The sequence below is a fragment of the Cavia porcellus genome, unplaced genomic scaffold (assembly GCF_034190915.1).
Source record: "Cavia porcellus strain 051 isolate PalLab524CR breed Dunkin Hartley unplaced genomic scaffold, mCavPor4.1 scaffold_21, whole genome shotgun sequence".
Taxonomy (NCBI): Eukaryota; Metazoa; Chordata; class Mammalia; order Rodentia; family Caviidae; genus Cavia; species Cavia porcellus.
This window is the reverse complement of record NW_026947504.1, coordinates 63,662,117-63,684,235: the sequence shown is the minus strand read 5'-3', so window position 1 is coordinate 63,684,235 and position 22,119 is coordinate 63,662,117. Positions and strand designations below refer to the sequence as shown.

At 35.2% G+C, this 22,119-nt stretch overlaps 2 protein-coding genes across 7 annotated transcripts in view; one reads left to right on the top strand and one right to left on the bottom strand.

The window, feature by feature from the left end:
* Rb1 (RB transcriptional corepressor 1) overlaps positions 1–22,119 on the bottom strand; it is a 193,152-nt gene that overhangs the window by 31,835 nt on the left and 139,198 nt on the right. The window lies entirely within an intron of this gene.
* Positions 10,474–12,528, top strand: Lpar6 (lysophosphatidic acid receptor 6). The gene has a single exon (XM_005007070.3). The coding sequence runs from the start codon at positions 11,246–11,248 to the stop codon at positions 12,275–12,277; it is 1,032 nt and encodes a 343-aa protein (XP_005007127.1). The 5' UTR covers positions 10,474–11,245; the 3' UTR covers positions 12,278–12,528.

Below are 22,119 nucleotides of genomic sequence, written 5' to 3'. Positions count from 1 at the left end.
CGTTGGAGTGCCACTCTGTAAGGTGGGTAGGGACCTGGTAAGGACCGCCTAACATCCCCCACTCAACAGGGGAAACTCTGCAGGAGAGAGAGCCATCTCCAATCCAAGGAACAACTAAGACATTGCATTCAACTGCCCCAGGAAACAGGAAAATGACAAAACGTAAGAGCGAAATGCAGTCACAAACCTCCAGCCATGCCAAAAAAGCCTAGGAGACATGGATAGAGAAGAAAATGTAAGCCATACACCTGAAACCAATACTAACAGAAAAGAAAATCAAATAAGCAATCATACAGTTATAACAAGAGACCTTAATACTCCATTGACACAATGACAGATCAACAAGGCAGAAAATGAGCAAAGAAATAAAAGAACTGAATCAAACTTGTGAACAAATGGACTTAAACTGACATGTACAGAGTGTTCCATCCAACAAATGAATATACATTCTTCACAGCCTTCTATGGGACATTCTCTAAAATAGACCATATATATAGCCCATAGCACATGCTTAAATAAATGCAGAAGAATGGAAATTTATCCCATGGATGTTATCTGATCACAGTGCTATAAAACTGGAAATTAATGACAAAAGAAACTGCAAAAACATGGAAATTAATAATATATTCCTGAACAATCAATGGGTCACAGAGGAAGTTAAAGAAGAAATGAACAATATCTGTAAGCAAACAAACAAAAACAGATACAACTTCCCAGAACCTGTGGCATGCAATGAAAGCAGTCCTCAGAGGGAAATTCACTGCAGTGAATTCCCACATCACGAAAACAGAACAAACAGAAACAACCTGATGCTACACCTCAGATATGTAGATAAAGAAGAGCAGGTCAAGCCCAAAGCCAAAAGAAAGGAGGAAACTGTAAAGATCAGAGCAGAAGTTAATGCAAAAGAAACTAAGAAAACAATACGAAACATTAAAGAATCAAAGAGCTGGTTCTTTGAAAGAATAAATAAAATTGATAAGCCACTAGCGAATCTAATTTTAAGGAAGGAGAGAAAAACTCAAATTCATGCAATAAGGAATTAAAAGGGGAAAATCACTACAGACCCTATGAAATACATAAGGGCCTCGATACCTACTTCAAAAACCTTTACTCTTGCAGGTTTGATAACACAGAAGAAATGGACAGATTCCTAGAAACATGAATTACCAAAGCTGGATAAAGATGTAAAACTGCTAAATAATCCAATTTCAGTTAACAAAATTGAAAATGTGATTAGAATCTTACCAACAAAGAAAAGCCTGGTCCAGATGTATTCACTGTGGAATTCTACAAGAAATTCAAGGAAGACTTAATGCCAACACTCCTCAAGCTCTTCAATTAAACTGAAAGGGAAGCAATTCTCTCTAATTCATTCCTGAAAGCAAGTATTACTGTAATACCAAAACCAGAGAAATACTCAACTAAAAAAGAGAACTACAGGCCAATCTGCCCAATGAACATAAATGCAAAAATCCTCAATAAAATACTGGCAAATAGAATGCAGCGAGTTATCCAGAAGATTATACACTACAACCAAGTGGAATTCATCCCAGGAATGCAGGGATGGTTAAACAAAACAAATCAATAAATGTAATAAATGTAAAACACAAACAAATCAATAAATGCCAAAGATAAGAATTGCATGATCATTTAATAGATGCAGAAAAAGCTTTTGAAAAAGTCCAACACTCATTCACGAAAAGAACCCTACATAAAATCAGAATAGATGGTGTCTACCTCAATCTGATAAAAGCCATCTACGACAAACCAATAGCCAGCATCATATTAAGTGGTCAAAAACCGAAAGCTTTCACTCTAAAGTCAGGAACAAGATAAGGATGTCCATTATCACCAATCCTATTCAATACAGTCCTGGAATTATTAGCCAGAGCAATTAGACAAGAAAGAGAAATAAAAGGAATGAAGATAGGAAAGAAGTTAAATCACCATTATTTGCAAGTGATGATACTCTACATAGAAGACCCCAAAACTCCATTGAAAGACTTCTAGATGTAATAGCCAAATACAGTAATGTAGCTGGATACAAAGTCAGCACTCAAAAATCAATAGCATTACTGTATACAAACAACAAACTCACTGAGAGAGAAATAAACGAAACCACACCTTTCCCAGTTGCATTCAAAAAAATGAAATACTTAGGAATCAGTCTAATAAAGGAAGTAAAAGAGCTATTCGGGAGAATTACAGTATTCTGAAAAAAAGAAATCAAACAGGATCTTAGAAAATGGAAAGACATTCCTTGTTTAGAAATAGGAAGAACAAATGTGAAAATGGCCAGTCTGCCGTAATTGTTATACAGACTTAATGCAATTCCAATCAAAATACTATTAACATACTTCATAGATCTAGAGAAATCATTCCTAAAATTCATCTGGAACTAGAAGACACCTGGACAATAAAGGCAAGGCAGGAGGCATCACAATCTTTGACTTGAAGGTATTTTACAAAGCTATTGTGATAAAATCAGCATGGTATTGGGATAAAAACAGCCCTGAAGATCAATGGAATAGATTAGAAGACAGGACCACAACTACAAATACAATCAGCCACCTTTTCTTTGACAAAGGGACCAAACCTGTTCACTGGAAGAAAGATAGCCTCTTTAATAAGTGGTGCTGGAAAAACTGGCTCTCCATATGCTGAAAACTAAAACTAGACCCATGTCTGTCACCATGTACTAAACTAAAGTCTAAATGGATCAAGGATCTGAATATTAAAACGGAAACACTAAATCTGCTGGAGACAAAGAGCGTAGAAATCTTGAAGACATAGCAGTCGGTAGAGAATTCATGCCCAAAAGGCATACAAAACATATCAAATGGTAACTTCTTCATCTGGCATATATGAAGCACAGGTCCCCTATTTAGTCAACAGAACAAAACGGGGCTGAGGATGTGGCTCAGTACTACTGCCTAGTACTGAGTACCTGCACAAGGCGCAGGTTCCACTCCCAGAACTACAAAAACAAAAAACAGTGCGCACACACACACACACAACCCAGAAAAATCTTACCATTCTTTTTTACAACTTAGCCTTTAACTCTGTAAAATTAAGACACAGTAGCCTATTTCCTCTATAACAGTACTTTTTAGAGAATTATACTCACAATGTATTTTCACTTCATTTTGTTTTGAAAACCGTTCATAAGGCCAGAAAGGCACATATATATTCCACAGTTCAGGGTTAGAGTCTGCCCAAAGTAATGTCCAACATAGGAGACAAAGATTTTTTGATTTTTTTTGTCTTTTTCTTTTTATTGGTACTGGGGATCGAACTCACGACCACACACTTGCAAGGCAGGCACTTATGCCGCTGAGCTAAATCCCCAGCCCCCAAGATTTTTAGATTTTAAGATCAGAGTTCTTTATGCAACTCATTTATGCGTGTACTTGTGTTATTTATGTTTCCATCTGACAAACACGCACAAGGAACTGGAGTGCACACATACAGTGTGGACCTAGTTTCTAGTTCTGGTTTCATCATTCTCCATCATTTACCCACAACGCTAAGCAAACCACAACTGTACATTCAAACTTCTTTATCTATAAAATAAAACAATATAATAATAGAAAAATCAGTCCTATCATTTGGAATTCATTTTGTTTGCTTTTTTTTTTTTTTTTAACTTTTTATCGGTACCAGGGATCGAACTCACGACGACCTGCTTGCAAGGTAGGTGCTTATGCCGCTGAGCTAAGTCCCCAGCCCCTGGAATTCATGTATGATAGAATTTTCGGCGTGGCTAAAAAGGTAAAAAGTATGAAATAAAAGTGGCCTTTATTTTAAGAATGTGGAGAGACTGCATGACCTCTGGGGTCTGGCCTTCTCTCTGCCCCACACGTGGTGTGGGGGCATACACATAGCTTAGGTTTGGGTGGAGCCTGAGGGGCTTACTGATGCACAGGTGCCCCCTGGAATTCATTTCGCGCCACAGGTAAATTGCCTGGGGGCGGGGAAGGTGACCCCCAAGATAGAGCCCTTTGGTTCTGCCTCCCAGCCTCCCACAGCTGCAGCTTCCCATCCAGGGCAAAATCCTTTCCATGTAGAGACCAAGTTAAAAAGCGAAGGACTAAAAAGGATTCTGCAGGTCTAACTGAATACTGTTTTACAGCTATGTAATAGAGAAATCAAATTATCTGTTCAAGGTCGCATTAATTTTTAGTAGTTGGAATTAGGATCCAGATGATTTAACATTTAGTCAAATTGTTCTCTTCACTACATCTTGCTTTTTCCCCAGTAGTTGAAAGAGAAACCTGCAATCCACCTTGACTTTCCGTAACCAAACTAAGCTCTTGTGTCCTACAGCATGTACTGTATGCAAATAATTAACTTCTAGGAATTTAAAGTAGGATTTGGTTATATAGTATTCTTATGAGAATGAAGAAAATAGTCACTCAAATAATGTTCTGCATTTTTGGATGGAAAGGCAACCTGACTCTACTTACAGGCTTTCACTAGGACATTAGCACCAGATGGGCTTTAAACTTCAAGATTTGAAGTTAACATTTTTTATTTAATTATAAAAGCTAAACTTCATTAGATATTGTCTCCTGTGAATCCTGTATGACATTGGTAGACTTCATCTCTGTGACACACAAACAGCTACCAATGTTTTGAACTTAATTGTTTTTGATCTTAAGTGAAATGTGTAAGCGTGTCTTAAAGACAAGAGAAGTACTGCAGAAATACAAAAAGGAACAGGTGAGATTGAGAGGGTCACAAAAGTGTGATAGGGTTTTAAGAAGTAGACACGAAGGAGAAGGAAGCAAGCATTTAGAAAGAAAAAATTAAAAAAGGAAAAAGGAGTAACTAAAGTATAGGCAGGAGAAATATGATTACCGCAGTTTTACACCATCAAGCACAGTAAGGGCACTGCCGTTCCTGAATGCCCTTTACCTTCTTTGTGTGGACCTGCTACAACCATCACTGCCACCTACTCTTGGTGGATCCTCACGATTTCCTTTAACTCTTTCCTCTTCTACTCCCACCCAGCCCCACCCACCGTTCAGTCCTCTGAACTCGGGTAGAAGAGCAACCTCCAGGAAAAATGTAACGAAGTTTTAAGGGCCTGCAATGAGGACAGGAAAGTAAATCACTTTCAAATGATATCAAACAAATTTATAGCGAAACTAAATATGCCTAGAACTTAATAACTTCTCCACATGGGGTGAAAGATCTTTTTTATAGAAAATATACTCTATGTAAGTACAAATGCTTACGTATCAAATTAAAAATGTCTAATATCTAAACCTAAATAGAAAATTTACTGTAAATAAATTGACTTCAAAAGTATCCAAAGGAGAAAACTGTTGTTCTCCTAAATGTAAATTAGAGACAGAAAAGAACCTGAAAGACCCACTTCTCACCTGGGCAAACATTTTCTGTATTCAAAATATGTACATTCAGAATAAACTTTTTTCTCATATTTTAAATATCATGGTTCAATATTTTCTTTTGAGTTTGAGCAAATTTATTTTTTGCTTGAGTTTCAAATACCCTCTTATTTAAAACAATTTTTTTTGCACCTTATTCTCAATGTCATGTTAGATACAACTCCAACTACGGCCTCCACACCCCACCCCATACTGGAGATGGAACCCAGGGACATTCTACCACTCACGGTTATATCCCCAGGGTACCCCCACTTTGCCTTTTGGAAACCAGGTTGTGATTGGTCAGGCTGGCCTTGGACTTGTGATCCTCCTGCCTCAATGTCACAAGTAGCTAGTGTCACAAATGTGCAGTACCATGTTGGCTGGCCTTCAAAACTTTTAATGAGAGAATGCTTTACTAAATAAAAGAATACTTTTGATAAATTTCATAATAAATATTTGATAAATTTCAAGTTGGCATCTTATTTGTGGTCTTTTTAAGGAAGAATGCTGCAGAAATACAAAGAAAAGACAATCTTTACAGTACTATAAAAATATTTAAAATTTCTTTTAAGAGTCTCATATACATTTCTTGTAAACCTAGTTTCAAAATAAGAAATCCTTAAACATTAAGAAAAAAAAGTGACTCGCTGATTTGTTATCCTAAGAGTAAATAAAAAGAAAAAGAAAAAAAGCCCATAGCAGTTAAACATTCAAAGTATTCAAAGAATCAGAATCAGATATGGAAGCAGCAAGGGACCTTTGTGCATTCAGCCTTCCTCTTACAGCCAAGAAACCAGACTCACGGAAGGGCAAGGGACTGCCTATCAAGCTTCTCTAGGTCTCTTCTCTCGTACTCTATATTACCCTTTCACATTTTCCTATTAAAAGGTTTATACAGGGGGCTGAGGATTTAGCTCAGCGGCATAAGCACCTGCCTTGCAAGCAGGCGGTCGTAAGTTTAATCCCTGGTACCAATTTAAAAAAATAAAAAAATATATAAATATATACAGGATTCACATTTTATTGCTTACACACATCTTTATTCATGCATAAGGAATATGCATTAACAGCTGAAGTCCAGATTGCTTCCGGCGCACATTGCGAAAAATTTTCAAAATGTTTCAGCAGTATTTCTGAAACTGCCTGGGGGCTTGACTTGTTGACAATTCATTTCTTTGGATCTGTGTTTATCTGTTTTTAGTCACAGTGTTTGAGAATCTCATAAAGGTTATGAAACTAGCTCTCAAAGAGGATGGGGTGCATACAAAAGGATTTTCAAAGTCCCCAGGTCCAAATCTTTTGTGTTAGATGACTGAACTAGCCTAGTGGTAAAATACATCATTTATCTACCAACAACAAAATGTTTTCTCAGAACCATAGCTTGATATTTAGTGTTTTCCCTCGAATGGGAGTAAGAAATAGCATTTCATAAATATTTCTGTCATTACAAAATATTCTGCTTGCATAAAGTTTCACAAAAATTTTTTTTTACATTCTGGAATGATTTCTTTCATTAAATGAGGAAATACAATCCTACACATATGTTTTCCTATTTTGTCTTGTGTCAAATGCACCAACTTCTCTACTCTTGATTTTTCTGCTATGATTTTCCATACTTTCCTGCTCCCCACAAACATACAACTTAATTTTTATTAGTGTATAATGGATTTAGTTTTGGGGGGAGGTTGAAACATTTATTAAATCCAATGTGAATCTTTAGAATAATAAATATGAAATGTTTAGAATAATTTCTCTCATTTAATCACTTCATTAATTTATTTTACAGTGCTGAAGATGTAACCCAGGCCCACCCATGCTGAGAAGCTGCTCCACCTCCGAGCCGCATCCTCAGCCCTCACGTTTCAAAGTGTTCTCGCTTCTACACTTCCTTTTTAATTTTTTAGCTAAATTATAATTTGCATATCATGAAATACAAAAATTTTAGATGTTTATATTTTGGTAGTATATTTATTTTAAAATTATAGTTTGCTATAAGTTCTTTTTGGAAGCAAGAAGATAATATATAATTAGTTGAGTCATTCATGAGTTGATCTGAGAAGGTCTAGTAGAGGGCAACAGGTAGCCCACAGGACTAAAAAAGGGAAGAAAAGACATAACAACAACACAGATCAGAGACAGTGTGGACACAAACGACGACAGTGGAAATGAAAAAGGAGCAAGATAAAAATGTTACTACCAAAAATGACCTGAATGAAAAAGAAAGGACTGACTGAAGAATAAATCTGACACTGTATTTATTTATATTGGTGTTCAATAAAGGTTTAACATTGTTCTGAGCCTATTTTGAATCAGACCTAGGTAAGTTTTCCTCAGAGCCATAACACACTAGAATTTATTAAGTTACCCCAAATCCTTAAATGTCTAATAGCTAACAGAATATTCTCTCTCAATCTGAAAAAAAAAAATCACACAAAAGACTAAGACCACTCATGTACTAAAAATGAAAAATCTACTATAAAATTAGCTAGTTAGGACCAGGGATTTAGCTTAGCAGCATAAGTGCCTCATTGGCAAGCTCAAAGTTGTGAGTTCGATCCCCGGTTCCAAAAAGAAATGTAAAAACAAAACTAGCTGGTTAGGCATCTGGCTTTTGTATATAATTAAAATTTGAAAAGTAATGAGATGCATAATGAGATTCAGTATACTTAAATCACTAGTATGGGTGTACTATACTCAAATTAGTTTTTTTTTTTGTACCGGGGATTGAACTCAGCACCATGTGCTTGCAAGGCAGGTGCTTATGCCACTGAGCTAAATCCCCTGTCCTCAAATTAGTTTTAGATGTATGCTTGCAACATCCAGAATAAAATTTATCTTTACCAGTTCGGCTTCTGACTTTGGAGCTCCCACCTACCCACCAGGAAAAGGATCCAACCAAGAAAATCTGACTCTTACTCTTAAATTCTGGAAGTGTATAAATCTCACATTAAATTTATCTTCGTCTATCAAACACAAAGGTACCTACTCAATATACTTAATTCTCTAAAGCATTCTTTGTAAGTAGTCTTTGCATTTTTTAAAAAATTTAAGGCTTTTCAAGGTATCAAATTTCACTTTCATTCCATAATTTAGCAGTCAAAGTATCTCAAAAATCCAATAATAAATTTTCTTCCTACTGAAACAGCTCTATTGCTACTGCTTGTAAGAAACATGTTCCAACAAAATTCAAGCTTATTAATATGATTCATTTATCAGCAAACATGTCAGGATCTACTAAGGGTCAACAATTGTGCTAAGAATTAAAATACAAAAGTGTATTAATATACAGATAACAATGAAAATAATGTTGAATAATGAATAATTCAGCAAATTGTTGCCTATTCATTTTAAGCATCAACTCAAACATGAAAAAACAATAGCTGAGGGGCTGGAGATTTAGCTCAGCGCATAAGTGCCTGCCTTGTAAGTGTGTGGTCATGAGTTCGATCCCCAGTACCAATAAAAAAAGAAAAAGACAAAAAAAAAAAAAAAAAAACAATAGGTGAATAACAGCTGAGTAACTGAACATGAAGAATATTCCAATACATAATATATTCTGATTCTTTGAGAAAATATCATATTCAAAATGAAAGTAGAAGTAGACCAGGTCAAGGCTTATTAATTACTTTTTCATTACTGCTCACTCCAATTTTCTAAGAGCCTTCTAATATGAACACATCTATCCCTTTTTTCCATACCAAAGAAAATTTTTAAAAAGAAGCAAAATAATTCAACTCTCAATGTTTTAAGTTTACTGGTAGTAAATAATATTCATATTTACACCATTTGATTACAGATGAATTTCCAAATTAAAACAATAGATTATAATGCATCAATGAATATAATTAAAAATGTACAAACATTCTTATTGTGTTATTTTTAAATTAGTTAAGTAATTTATTAAGGAAAAGTAAATTGCTCTTAAATTCCTTAACTGATATGCCAAAGGGAGAGTATGAACTATAAAACACAACTAGATCTAGCCTTTCTCAAAGACCACAGGGCAGAGGAAGCAACTCAATGGCACAGCAAGTTCTTGCCCCTGGAGCACGCGCAAAAACACACAAAAGTAGTTTAAGAAAAATATGTATCTCAATGGTTGTGACAGCCTCGATTCTTGAGGAAACAACATTTACATTCATATATGTCCATCTCACCCATATGTTCTTTTGATTTGGGGGGTGGGTTATGATTATACGGTTAATGTCAAGTTAAGACAGTTAAAGAAGAGCTGGAAAGAACAAAAATAAAGTTATAAACCTGAAATCCAGCTACACAGAATGCTTCTTCTGCAGAAGTTATTCCAATAAATTTAGAAAGAAAAGCATTTTGTTTTAAAAAAGAATGCACCTTTACGGGTGCTTAAATTGTGAGTAAAATAAAATTAATACCACATCAAAGACAAACATTCTCCTTCTTTCCTGTTTATTTACTATCTGTGTTAGTGTGTGTGTGCGCGCGTGCACGTGTGCTGGGGTTTGAATCCAGAGCCTTCAATGGTAAACACATGCTCTACTATTGAGCTAAATTTGTGAAAGGGGTTACATAAATATTGAAACAGCTCTAAAAAATTAATTTAGTCTCACAGGAAGGAGAAATGTTAGAAAATTAATTATCAAAAACTAAAGAGAGCCAGAATTAAAGCTAGTCACAAGCACACCAATAAATTAAATCTCAAGTAATTTAAAAACAAGCCACAAGAGTGACAAAATTATCATTCGTCTCTAAAGGTCTATTTTTCAGTCATTAAACAGTTCTTTAAATTGTTACATTAAAATAGCCCTAAAAAGTTAAGTATGCACCCAGATATATTTTATTTCTAAAGATCATATCCCAAACACAAAAGCAACTGAATGAGAGAAACAAGGAAAGAGGTTTAAACTGATTTTTTTCTTTCTCTCAATTACTATGCAAACAAAACAAAACAAAAACAATTCTGAGAGGCTGCCAGAACCACAGAAAGTATTTCCACATAAAAAGCCTGCTAAACAGCCAGTAACCATTTGCAAGCCTCCTAGGTATACTCCCAGCAGACGCATTATCAGATTAAAGGAACTGCAAACAAACTGGGCTGAAACCTTCCTTTGTCCAAACCCAGCCTCTTCTTCCTGTGATGTCATACTACAAATCTAGGAAGCCTTTCTTTTTCACTTCAGAGAAAGCTCATCTCACAGTCACAGCTGGCAACTGCGGAAAAGGCCTCAATTCAGCAAGAGCAAACACGCTCAGGAATTTATTTCGGAACCTCTAAAAGATTCTTCTACTTACCACCATCTGGGATCTACTGCACGAATACCAAAAAGGAAAACTTTTTTTTTTTTTAAAAAGGCTTCATTTAGAAAAAGCAAAAGACAAACTGGGAATGTTTAAGTCTCTGAAATTCTGCACTGAAAAGTAAAATAAGATAGATAACCTAAGCTTAAACAGTTTGGAGTGTAAGAGAATATTAACTTTGAACATTCATCTTGACTACAGAAAGACCAGATTACGAGACAAAGTGGCTGTTTCTCCAGACTCGGAACGCGGCGTTGTCTATGCCGGCCGCCTTACGGGTTGGCTTCCTTGACTGCACTTTCTCGTCACTTAAACTCTGGATTCATGGATTATCTGGATACTAGAAAATGAGAGTCCTCTCCTGTGGAAGAACCTACTAGAGACTTTGGAGTACTCGGTTTCATGTTTCTCTTGGAGATTTCAGAGAAAAAGGAGACATTTTACAAAACTGCCCAAAGAGCCAAATACTTTGCAAAAAGTATACGGGAAGTTATAGTAACCAAAATCTGAATAGCAAAGGAGACTGCAGCTGACAAAAGGACCTCGGCGCCACACGCTGGACGGCCTTTATAATGGTAAGCACAAACAGCTCCCACTGCGTGTATGATGACTCTTTTAAGTACACTTTGTATGGCTGCATGTTCAGCATGGTGTTTGTGCTTGGCTTAATATCCAACTGTGTTGCCATATACATTTTCATCTGCATCCTCAAAGTGCGGAATGAAACCACAACGTACATGATTAACTTGGCAATGTCAGACCTGCTTTTCGTTTTCACTTTACCCTTCAGGATTTTTTACTTTGCAACGCAGAACTGGCCGTTTGGAGATTTACTCTGTAAGATTTCTGTAATGCTGTTTTATACCAACATGTACGGAAGCATTTTCTTTCTGACGTGCATCAGTGTAGACCGGTTTCTGGCAATCGTCTACCCATTTAAGTCAAAGACGCTGAGAACCAAACGAAACGCAAAGGTGGTCTGCGCTGCCGTGTGGCTCACCGTGATGGGAGGAAGTGCGCCAGCAGTTTTTTTTCAGTCTACCAACTCACAGCCCAACAATACCTCGGAAACCTGCTTTGAAAACTTTTCAGAAGCCACGTGGAAAACTTACCTCTCAAGGATTGTAATTTTCATCGAAACAGTGGGATTTTTTATTCCTCTAATTTTGAATGTAACTTGTTCTAGTATGGTGCTAAGAACTTTAAATAAACCTGTTACATTAAGTAGAAGCAAAATAAACAAAACTAAGGTTTTAAAAATGATTTTTGTACACTTGATTATATTCTGTTTCTGTTTTGTGCCTTACAATATCAATCTGATTTTATATTCTCTTATGAGAACACAGACATTTGTTAATTGCTCAGTCGTGGCAGCCGTAAGGACGATGTACCCAATCACTCTCTGCATCGCCGTTTCCAACTGCTGTTTTGACCCTATAGTTTACTACTTTACGTCGGACACAATTCAGAATTCAATAAAAATGAAAAACTGGTCTGTCAGGAGAAGCGACTCCAGATTCTCTGAAGTTCAAGGAACAGACAATTTTATTCAACACAGCCTACAGACCTTAAAAAAGATATCTGACAATGAATCTACCATATAAGCTATCTGAAATAAAACCACTGGAACCTCCAAGCTCCATTAACTGTGAAAGGTGTTCTTACAAAAGCTTTTCTCCTCCTCTGAAACAAATTAACACGTGGACATTTACATGTTTTTAAAGAATATTTGTATTCAATGTGTTAAGCATTAAAAAATATTCTATTCTTGATATATAATCCATTTTATTTTTCTTTAATGTGTTTATTTTGATTTAATATGGTCTTTCTTCATTAAAATATCTTTAAAAAGTTATTCAAGTCTAAAAGTGACTGATTGAAATCATGTGGTGACCATTTGTACTCTTTAAATTGTTCCTTTATTTCTTTTTATACTAAATTACTTAGTTTGCTGAATTTTTATACTAAATGATTTATACTAAATTGCTTATTCCACTGTAAATTATGTTTAATGAAACATTTTATGTTTCATTTTGAATTAAAGTTAGTCATAAAGAGTAATCTCAAACATTTTGAGTATTTTCTCAAAAAGTAGCTAAAAAGTAGTCTTCTGAAGAATGGCAACTGTTGATGATGTTAAGTATTATCAATTATACTTAATAATTAAAGGTTTTACTTTTGTAGGCAAGTCATAAAAACCAGTGTTAATTAGTATGCTTTGAAATTACTATTTTGATTCATTTTCAAAATATAACATCAAATTTCAAAATGGTATATGCCACAAAAATTGAGGGAGGAATTAATAAAATGTTATTTTGCCAAGTAACTTTTTAAAAAAATAAAACACAACCAGAGGTATATTTTAAAAGTACATGTATGTCACAAAAATAAAGAATTTGGATTTGAAGTATGTTTCATCAGAGAAACACCAGAGATAGTGAAAAGTAATACTTTATACTTAGAAAGTGACATAGATCTAAGATATTTTATTTTCCTTTCCTCTTCTTAACCATTTGAAGCCAAATGTTAAATACTTTAAAATGTTATTTCAAGTAGAAAAAATGTGGTGTATGCAAAAAAATTTAATAAGAGTTCTTTACATAAGAAACAGCAAAACTGTAAGAACAAATAAGACAAATACATTTTCATTTCACAAAATATAAAAAGATACAGTTTCCAGCTGTATTTTAGAAGTTACACAAAAATGTTTATTTTTTTAATGTATCTTTTTTGCCTCAAATTCAATCAGTTCTCCAAAGTTAGCCAAAAAACAATGTTTTCTGTGTCAGAAAAAGGACATATATAATCGAATTCATAATAATCTTCTTAATCTTTCATGCTAATACAACCTAGAAAAACACTTTTTAAGATGAGAATTTGACTTTTACTATTCTCTGAGGTTGGACTACAATGATTTTACTTGGTATTAGTCAAAAGGCCAAGAAGTGATTGAGATACAATGATTTCAGATGAATCACAATCATGTACTAGATTAGGTAAATCTGTTTTCAATAAAATAGCAATAGGGTTTTTCTTTAGGGATCCATGGTCTTTAGGCAAACCTAAGATACTAAGCATAAAAGATGTAATATACATTGTTAACATAGTTTCTTCAATCAACCTTAGGTTTCTCTGTTTGGAGTCACATTCCAGAAAAGCAAATAACACTGTTAAACATACATTTTGAACTGAAAAGCAACTAACAGTCTACTCATCTGGCAGAAGGGGGTTGGGAGTTCTGTTAACTTTCGGATTACTTAGAAATTTTCCTGCTTAAAGACAAGTGAGTAAAAAACCTAAGGCTGTTAAGACTATGCTCATAGAAACATTTTCATTGCTTTCTTGTCTATAAGAGAATTATATGATTAAAAATTCTTTAAGATTTCTCACAAAGCAGTACTACACAATGCAATGACAAATAGTAGTTTTCTCACCTAGAACTTTAAATAATGAGTAACTCTTAATTATATGGATGGAAAAAGTAGCAGAACAAAATTACTTTCCTTTGTCAGTGTTGTACTTCAAGGTATATTATATATTCCAAGGGCTTTCTCTTTTCCTTTTATTCAGTAAACTTAATATTATTTCCTTAAAGTGATAATATGTATCAACTCCTCCCTTAAAACATACTGCACCACTGTTTTTAGAGCTTCATAAAAGAGTAGATTTAACTAATCTCATACTAATTTCCTTTAAAGAAACTAAGCTCAGAAAAGTTTACATTCAACATACTGAAAGTAAATTTGAAATAAAATTCTAATTACAGATACTGGTATTTAAAGAAATTAACCATTCAGTTGAGGAACAGAAAATAGAAAATGAAGCAAACTTCACTTTCCCAACTGACACACCCCATTTGTTTTATGAATGGAAGAGAGTTATTTAGAGTAAAGCAATTGATTTTTGGTTGTGCAATATTGGATCCTCAGAGACTGTCTTTTGTCAGTGTATTAAATTACTATTAACCAAGTGTGGTGGTAACTGTAACTGCGGTAACTGCGGATACTGTAATCCCAGCATTTACGAGGCTGAGGCAGGAGAATCAGGCAGGCCAAGGCCAGCTTGGGCTACAAAGTGAATTCAGGGCCAGTCTAACCTGCATAGGGAGATCCTGTCTCAAAAACAAACGAACTATCACTATTGCCTGGAAGAATCTTTACTGCTCCCCAAAACTCAACTTTTAAAATTTCTGCATGCCAGTCCAACTCCAGAGGTCACAAATGAAGGGAGATACGACCTATGTCCTTAGTTACAGATGAATTTTTCTACAGAAATAATTTAGATGTGGATGAAATCTCAAAAATCCTAAGGTAAACTTTTTCAAAAACTCTTAGGGCTGGCATGGAAACTGAATTACCCATTTGTAACATAACTGCTAAGAAATACATTACAAATTCAGTAGGATCAGTGAACAAATTTATGACTACAGAACATATTTAAACCAATTGGATTATTTGATGAATGCTATTACTTAACTAGCAATATTTTCCAGAAACCAACATGTACATATCCCTAAAATTATGAACTATCCAATTAGTTTTTACCTCCATCATTTTTACTTTCAAGTACTTACTATAGACACAATTTCAATAATATGAACATACATACAACACATACATAGAAGAGTATTCATCATTTCTAGATACTTAGTGAAGATGCCACTTAAATAATATACAGTATATGACAACAGGTCCTGAGTTCAATCATCACCAAAAAGTAGTAAGCAGATGCAAGGGTTTTCAGTTCAGCACTATTTAAAATCGCTATATACTGGAAACTACATCAGCAGCATTGGTTGAGTACACTATAGTGCACCTGTGCACACACGCACGCACACAAACACACACACATACACACACTATGTAGTACTATGCAGCTAAAATAATGAGAAAGAGCTCCATAAATTGATATGGAGTGATTCCCCAAGTATTCATAAGCTAAAAAAAGTGTGAAAGACTGCATGTAGAAAAAGAAGGGCAGATAAACCAATGTGATGGGTGGAAAACAGGGTTCAAGGGATATCTAAAAGTATGACTCTGCTCTAATTAAGCTTCTTGTGTGTGTGTGTGTATGTGTGTGTGTGCGCGCGTGCGTGCGTGCGTGCACAGGTGCACTATAGTGTCTGAGACAGGGTCTTGCTACAGGCTAGCCTTATACCCTCCTACCTCAGCCCTGAATGTTGGGATTATAGGTGTGTACCACCATATCTGGTTCTACCTTTTTGTATACTTCTGACTTTTAAGGAAAAATGTTAATGTTACAAGTCAGCAATCAACAAACTTTCTCAACAGTCAGACAAGTATTTTAGGCCTGCAGACTTTGCAATCTTGCTGCAACTTCTCAACTCTGCACTGCAGTGCAAAAGCAGCTAAAATCAGTAAAGGTGGCTGTATTTGAATAAAACTCTCATTTACAAAAACAGATGGTCAGCCCATGTGCTGTTATATGGCATCTCCTATTCTACACAGTGGCTGGCATATAACTTTTCTCAATAATCATCTGTCAAATAAATGAACCCCTTTTCTATTGGAAAAAGAGTAGGAGTTACAATCAGGGTTTTGCTCTAAGACCACTGTAACTTTGGTTGTCAATTTAACTTTTCTGTTGACCTCTTCACCTTAGCTAAGTTTTGGGTTGGTGAACACGTAAGGCACATTGCACACCCTATGTCTCTTACGCTAGTCACTTAAGCTTTCGTCCTTCTTTATATTTAATGCCCAGCATCAACACTGTTTCCATGTCATACTGGGACTATTGCAATTACTCCCCACTGCCCCTGCATCTTCCCTTTAAACTCTTTTAGAAGAGCTTAATCAGATCCATCTACCAAATCACCACTTTATTCCTGCCACTTAATGTCCAGTTTTAAAAGCTGTCACATTCCCCAATGAAAATGAACGGAAAACTCCATTTTTAAAATACCATTATGTTTTATATCTAAGTACTCTTATAGCCCCAAGAGCCTCAAGTCCTCATGGATGGGGCTTTGGGAGGATGATGGAATTATGGAGGTGAACAGCTGAACATTGGTCACCAGAGGCGGGTCACTGGAGTGCGACCTGGAAGGATCCACTTCCCTTCCCTCTCTGCTTCCTGGCTGCCATGAGGACAGAAGCTTTCCTCTGCCTGTGCCCTTCCACCATGCCTTCTTGCCTTGAAGACAGCCAACTATGGACTAAAACTGTGAGCTGAAATAAACCTTTCCTCTTTAAAATTGTACGTATTTTGTCCCAGCAACAAGATAGTGACTAAGACAAACCTAGACTTTGAAAATACACAAAGTTTTTCAAAATATGGCCTGGCCTACTTTTGGATTGTTTTCTATATCCCAAGTAAGATTCCTTCACTTCAGTCCGGCCTGCTACCATACTTGTCTATCGTTCCTCTTTGTTGACATGGACATTTAGGCAAATCGTAGCTTCTCAGAGTCCTGGTCTTCCCCACCCCTCTTCGGTGTTAAAATCTTTTTCACTTTATAAGGCCCATTTCAATTTCTAGCTTAAAATAAAAATCTTCTTTGATTATGCTTATGTGTATCACTTATTTGGTATTATTACTTTCAGTAGGTTTTGTTTTTTATTTGGGTTGTTTTGTTTTGCTTAAGAGTGTCTCACTACATATATTAGGCTGGTCTGAACTATGTGACTGAGACGGGCCTCAAATTTGCAGTGATATTGCTGCTAGAATTAGAGGGGCCACTACACCCAGATATTTGTTAGAGCCTTGCTGTGTTGCCCATCACAGCCTAAGTAGGGAGGACTGCAAGCACCAGTCAGTGCACGGAACCTTTAGTTATCTTTATATAACAGTCATGTCCTAACCTGCTAACTAGACCATCAAGCTCCTGGAGGAAAGGGATTAGGTTCTATGCTTCTTTACATTCTTATTAGGGACTAACACAAGATTGAAACAGGGTAGAGAATAGAAGAACTAAGAAAAAATTAGGTATCATTTGCATGCTAGGTTAATTCTTAATAACCAATAGTTATTTATACAGAACCTTCCATAGTATTTATCAGGGTGGTTCTAATAAATGTCCTACGTCTACACACACACACACATACAGATTGTCTTTTCTTCTAAGTGGTAGCTTATTTAGTTCTTCAAGCTCAAAGAAAACTGAATTTTCTTTTGTCAATTTAAGCTTTCAAAATTATTGTAACTCTTATCAATTTACACTGTACATAAATGTACAGTATACGCCTACCATTTATATGTTGTTGAATAGTTGCTAAAGGAACCCTAAAAGAACCCATTTTGCCCTTCAAGATATATTTTATGGAAATTTCTTACTTCTTATTTGGGACAACTACTTTCCTAGGCCTGCTGCATCCTAGAAATTCCCATTTTCTTCCTTTGCATCGCTGTAATAGTTAACACTTTACACCCTAAGACTTTCTTAGATTCTTATCTGCCCTTTCATGGTTTCTTTTTCATTTTGCTAAAATGTATTCTCTAGTAATTTCATTTCAAAAAGGACAGTCAAGAGATAAACTTTCTAAGTCCCTGTGTATCTAAAAATTATTTCATGTTGTCCTCATGTTGGACAACAGTGGGCGAGTAAAGAATTTCTGGATAACAAATATCTAGTATTTCTGAGAACTGCAATGGTGACTTCAATCTTATTCCCCTATAAATAACTTACTTTTTCTCTCTAGAAGCTTTTCTAATTTTCTTATTATCTTCAGAATTCTAAATTTTCACCAAAATACATTCACATTTACTCATCATGCTTGGAATGTAGACTGGGCCCTTTTCTTCTGAAGCCCCCTGGCCTCTATTAGCTTTAGGACATCTTGTTATTTTTAATTATTATTAGTTTTTCTTCTCTATTTTCTCAATTTTTCTTGTGGAGGTGAATAAAGAGAAACTGAGCCAAGGTGCTTCAATATAACCTAAGAGCAGAATAGTCTGTTATAAAAGTCTGGATTTACCCGGTACCAATAAAAAAATGTCTGGATGTATCTCACTGTTTGATCTTCTTTTGTCTCTGATACTGTCAGGAAACACCAGCCCTGTGTTTATGTATACACAAAATATGCGGTGCAGTAAGGCCAGGCATGTACATGGTTTTATACTTAAAATGGTTTGACTTATGATTTCTCTTCATAATAATTTGAAAGCAAAACACGTTCAGTAGGAGCCATATTGTAAACTTCGAAATGTGACCATTCCTCAGGGTAGTGCGAAGTCCTACAGTACTGTTTCAGTACAGGCAGCAGCAGGGAGTCAGAGCTCCAGGTCAGGCACCTGATCACAAGTGACACTCTGCTGTGTACTGTGCTGAGAAGCTATGACGTTTGGGAAGTTGGAGGATTAAATGCATTTTTGACACATGATATTTTCAACTTGCAATGGCTTTATTGGGGTGGAACCCCACTGTAAGTTGACAGTATCTGTATTTGCAGTGTTTGTATACTGCACGGAGCTGCAACACAAACTACACCAAACTTAGGGTTGCCATGTCTGAGAGATGTCTTTGTCTATCACGTTAGCACTGTTACCTCCATTAGCTTCCAAGAGGACTCTGATACATGTTAAAGTTTGAAGATCATTGTCAGGTATTTTAGAAAATTATCTTTATTACTGCCCTCTTCTCTGTTTACTAGTTGTAACTTGTAGCTCCCTATGACTCCCTTTACCACGAGAGTCCTTTCCTGTGTATTCTGTGCCATCAGCTACTTTTTGTTATATCCACCAGCAGAAGCCTTGTTTACTTTTCATCCTCAAAAATGAATCAACAACCTCATTTCCTTCCAGAGTTTCTCCACTTCAGAGTCTGAGCCCTGGTACACTTCGTGTGTGTGTGTGTGTGTGTGTGTGTGTGTGTATTTGCGTTCCACACATGTGCAGGCTTCCAATGTGTTTCTTTTCTAGGAGAAAAGGAATTTCGGTAGGTTTCTGGGAAAGGAGGTAAATGTGTATGGTCAGTAGTCTGCTACTTTTTATTGAGAAAACTCTTCTTAGTAAAGAAATTGCATATATAAGTCAATAAGGACAAACTTTTAGAGGCTCAGTGGCAAACTGCAACCCCAAACTCACCAGGAAGTGCCCACACTGCAATTAAATCAGAATACTGAGGTTTTAGTTTAGAAAAAACTCATACATTAACATTTTTCACCTTAAAAGAAAAACACAGTAATGTGTATGCCATAGGTTCACCGCCACTAGAATAAGTTATATAAGAAAAACCCTTTTATTGCAGCTAAAAAATAACAAAAGGATTTGTTCATCAAAACAAAGCAAATCTTTATATTAAGAATATACCTTTCAATTTAGTTTTCATTAAAAAATAATAGTCCACCTAATTTTACCAATTAATTGATAGCTCGTCTTTTAATAGGACATTAAGACCTATGCATCATATTGTAATTCTTTATTTTTGAACTTTTATTTAATTATATGACTATGAAATATTTATACAAGACTAAAGTCTAGGTTTCTCAGGAAAACCAGTTTTACTGTAATACTTAATGAACAGAAGCAGCAGTTTATTTAAATAAAAAATAAGACAACACTAAAATTATACCATCTGAATATACATCACACATGTATAATTTTTCCTGATGACCAAAATAACTGGATTCAAAACTACTGTGCAAAAATTACTATACTTTAGGTTGTGGCTTCTTCAGATCCCAAAGGTTAAAACACACATAATTCAATATAATCTTACCAATTGAAGAGAAGGAAAAAATATGAACAAATGTTAAAAATAAAAGGATATGCATAATAATTTCTCTAGAAGAGATCACGGAGTTGTTCTTAGAGGTTAATTACAAAGGCAGAGACAAAATTCTTGAATGACCATTGTAACCTTTACACCAGTCTCCACATCACTCCCCAAGACATTCTTTTTTCATTGGAGCTTAACTTTGGAAGTTGTTTTTTTGTTTGTTTGTTTTTTCAGAGAACCATGTTTAAATATGTGGATTCAACTAAATTAATGGTCTAAAAGTATGTAATACTTAAATTATACAATATTAGATAACATAACAATAAATTAGTGATATAAAAGTATGTAATATTTAAAGTATAAATTATCTTAAAATATATAGTGATAAAGAAAACAAGATTATTACAAAGAAAACAGACTCAAAAGATAAGACTTTCTATACTTTGAGTAATTCTTAATGAGTATTAAAAAAATCTTAAAAAGAACTTCTATGTTATATTTTAATGAAATAAGAACCACTAAAACCTAGCAAGAATAATACAAGTTTTCAAAGGGTATGAAGCAAACCCAGCTGTTTCCTATTGCACATTTCCTTGTCATGTTCTAAATCTAGCACTTACAGGAAAACACCAAAAATACTTCTGATATTTAGTCATTTCTGACAAAAGTAGAAAATCGTAAAAAGCAATAGGCAAATTAATAATAACTATACATATAAGGGCAACAAATACAAATAACCGGGTTGTAACAATTTAGTTTTAAAATCATTCTATAAATATTTTTAAAGGAAAAATACCAGAACATTGTTCTACTTAACAATTGAGGATAAATGAACTCACAATTTAAGAACAACTGGACTAGAGTGAGTGTAAAATTTTACCTAATCACAGCTTCTACTCTGCCAGTTAGAACAGATATCTCCTAAGATATTTTTCCTCTTTCTTACATATCCAGAATTACACAGCTCATTCTCATACTTCAGTTAAGAAAGACTGGAAGTCTAAAACTGAAAATTCTAAGAATTTATTCAGGTGATTTTCAAACATCGCGACCCTCTATTGGATCATCTAGCAAGTGTTCTGTATTTCCATTCCCACAGGTTAAGTACAGAAGCTGTTCTTCTAAGCTGCAGTCTCCCTTCTTGTTTGTATTTGAATAGCAAATTAACACTGCCCCGGGGTAATCATTGACAAGAACCATAACTAAAGCAATGTTACAAATGCCAAATGCAGTGTAACACCCAAAGCCAACAGCATCTACATTATCAATGCAGAACATTTTCTATTTTGAGAATAGGGGATAAAGAGGTAAAGGAAAAAAGTTCTCTATACATACAGTAAGCCAGGATAAACAGATACAACACAGTTCACATGTGTTCTTAGTTCTATGTTCTCAAGAAATCAATGCATAGTAGAGAAAAGGGAAAGAAGTAAATGGAAATATTAAGCGTGATGTTTCTGATTACATTCTCGCAAGTGCTTACTGCTCACAAGAACTCTGCAAGATACTATTACCTCCATTTTATTTAATTTAATTTATTTTATTTTATTTTATATTTTGAGACGGGGTCTCACTCTGCAGTTCGCGCTGGCCTTGAGCTCACTTTGTAGCCCAGGCGGGTCTGGAATTCACCGAGATCCTCCCACCTCAGCCTCCCGAGTGCTGGCATTACAGGTGTGAGCCACCATGCCCAGCTACCTCCATTTTATAAACAAGAAAAGTTAAGGAAATGATCCATAACTTTCTCAGAAGCAAACCAAAGCAAGTTAT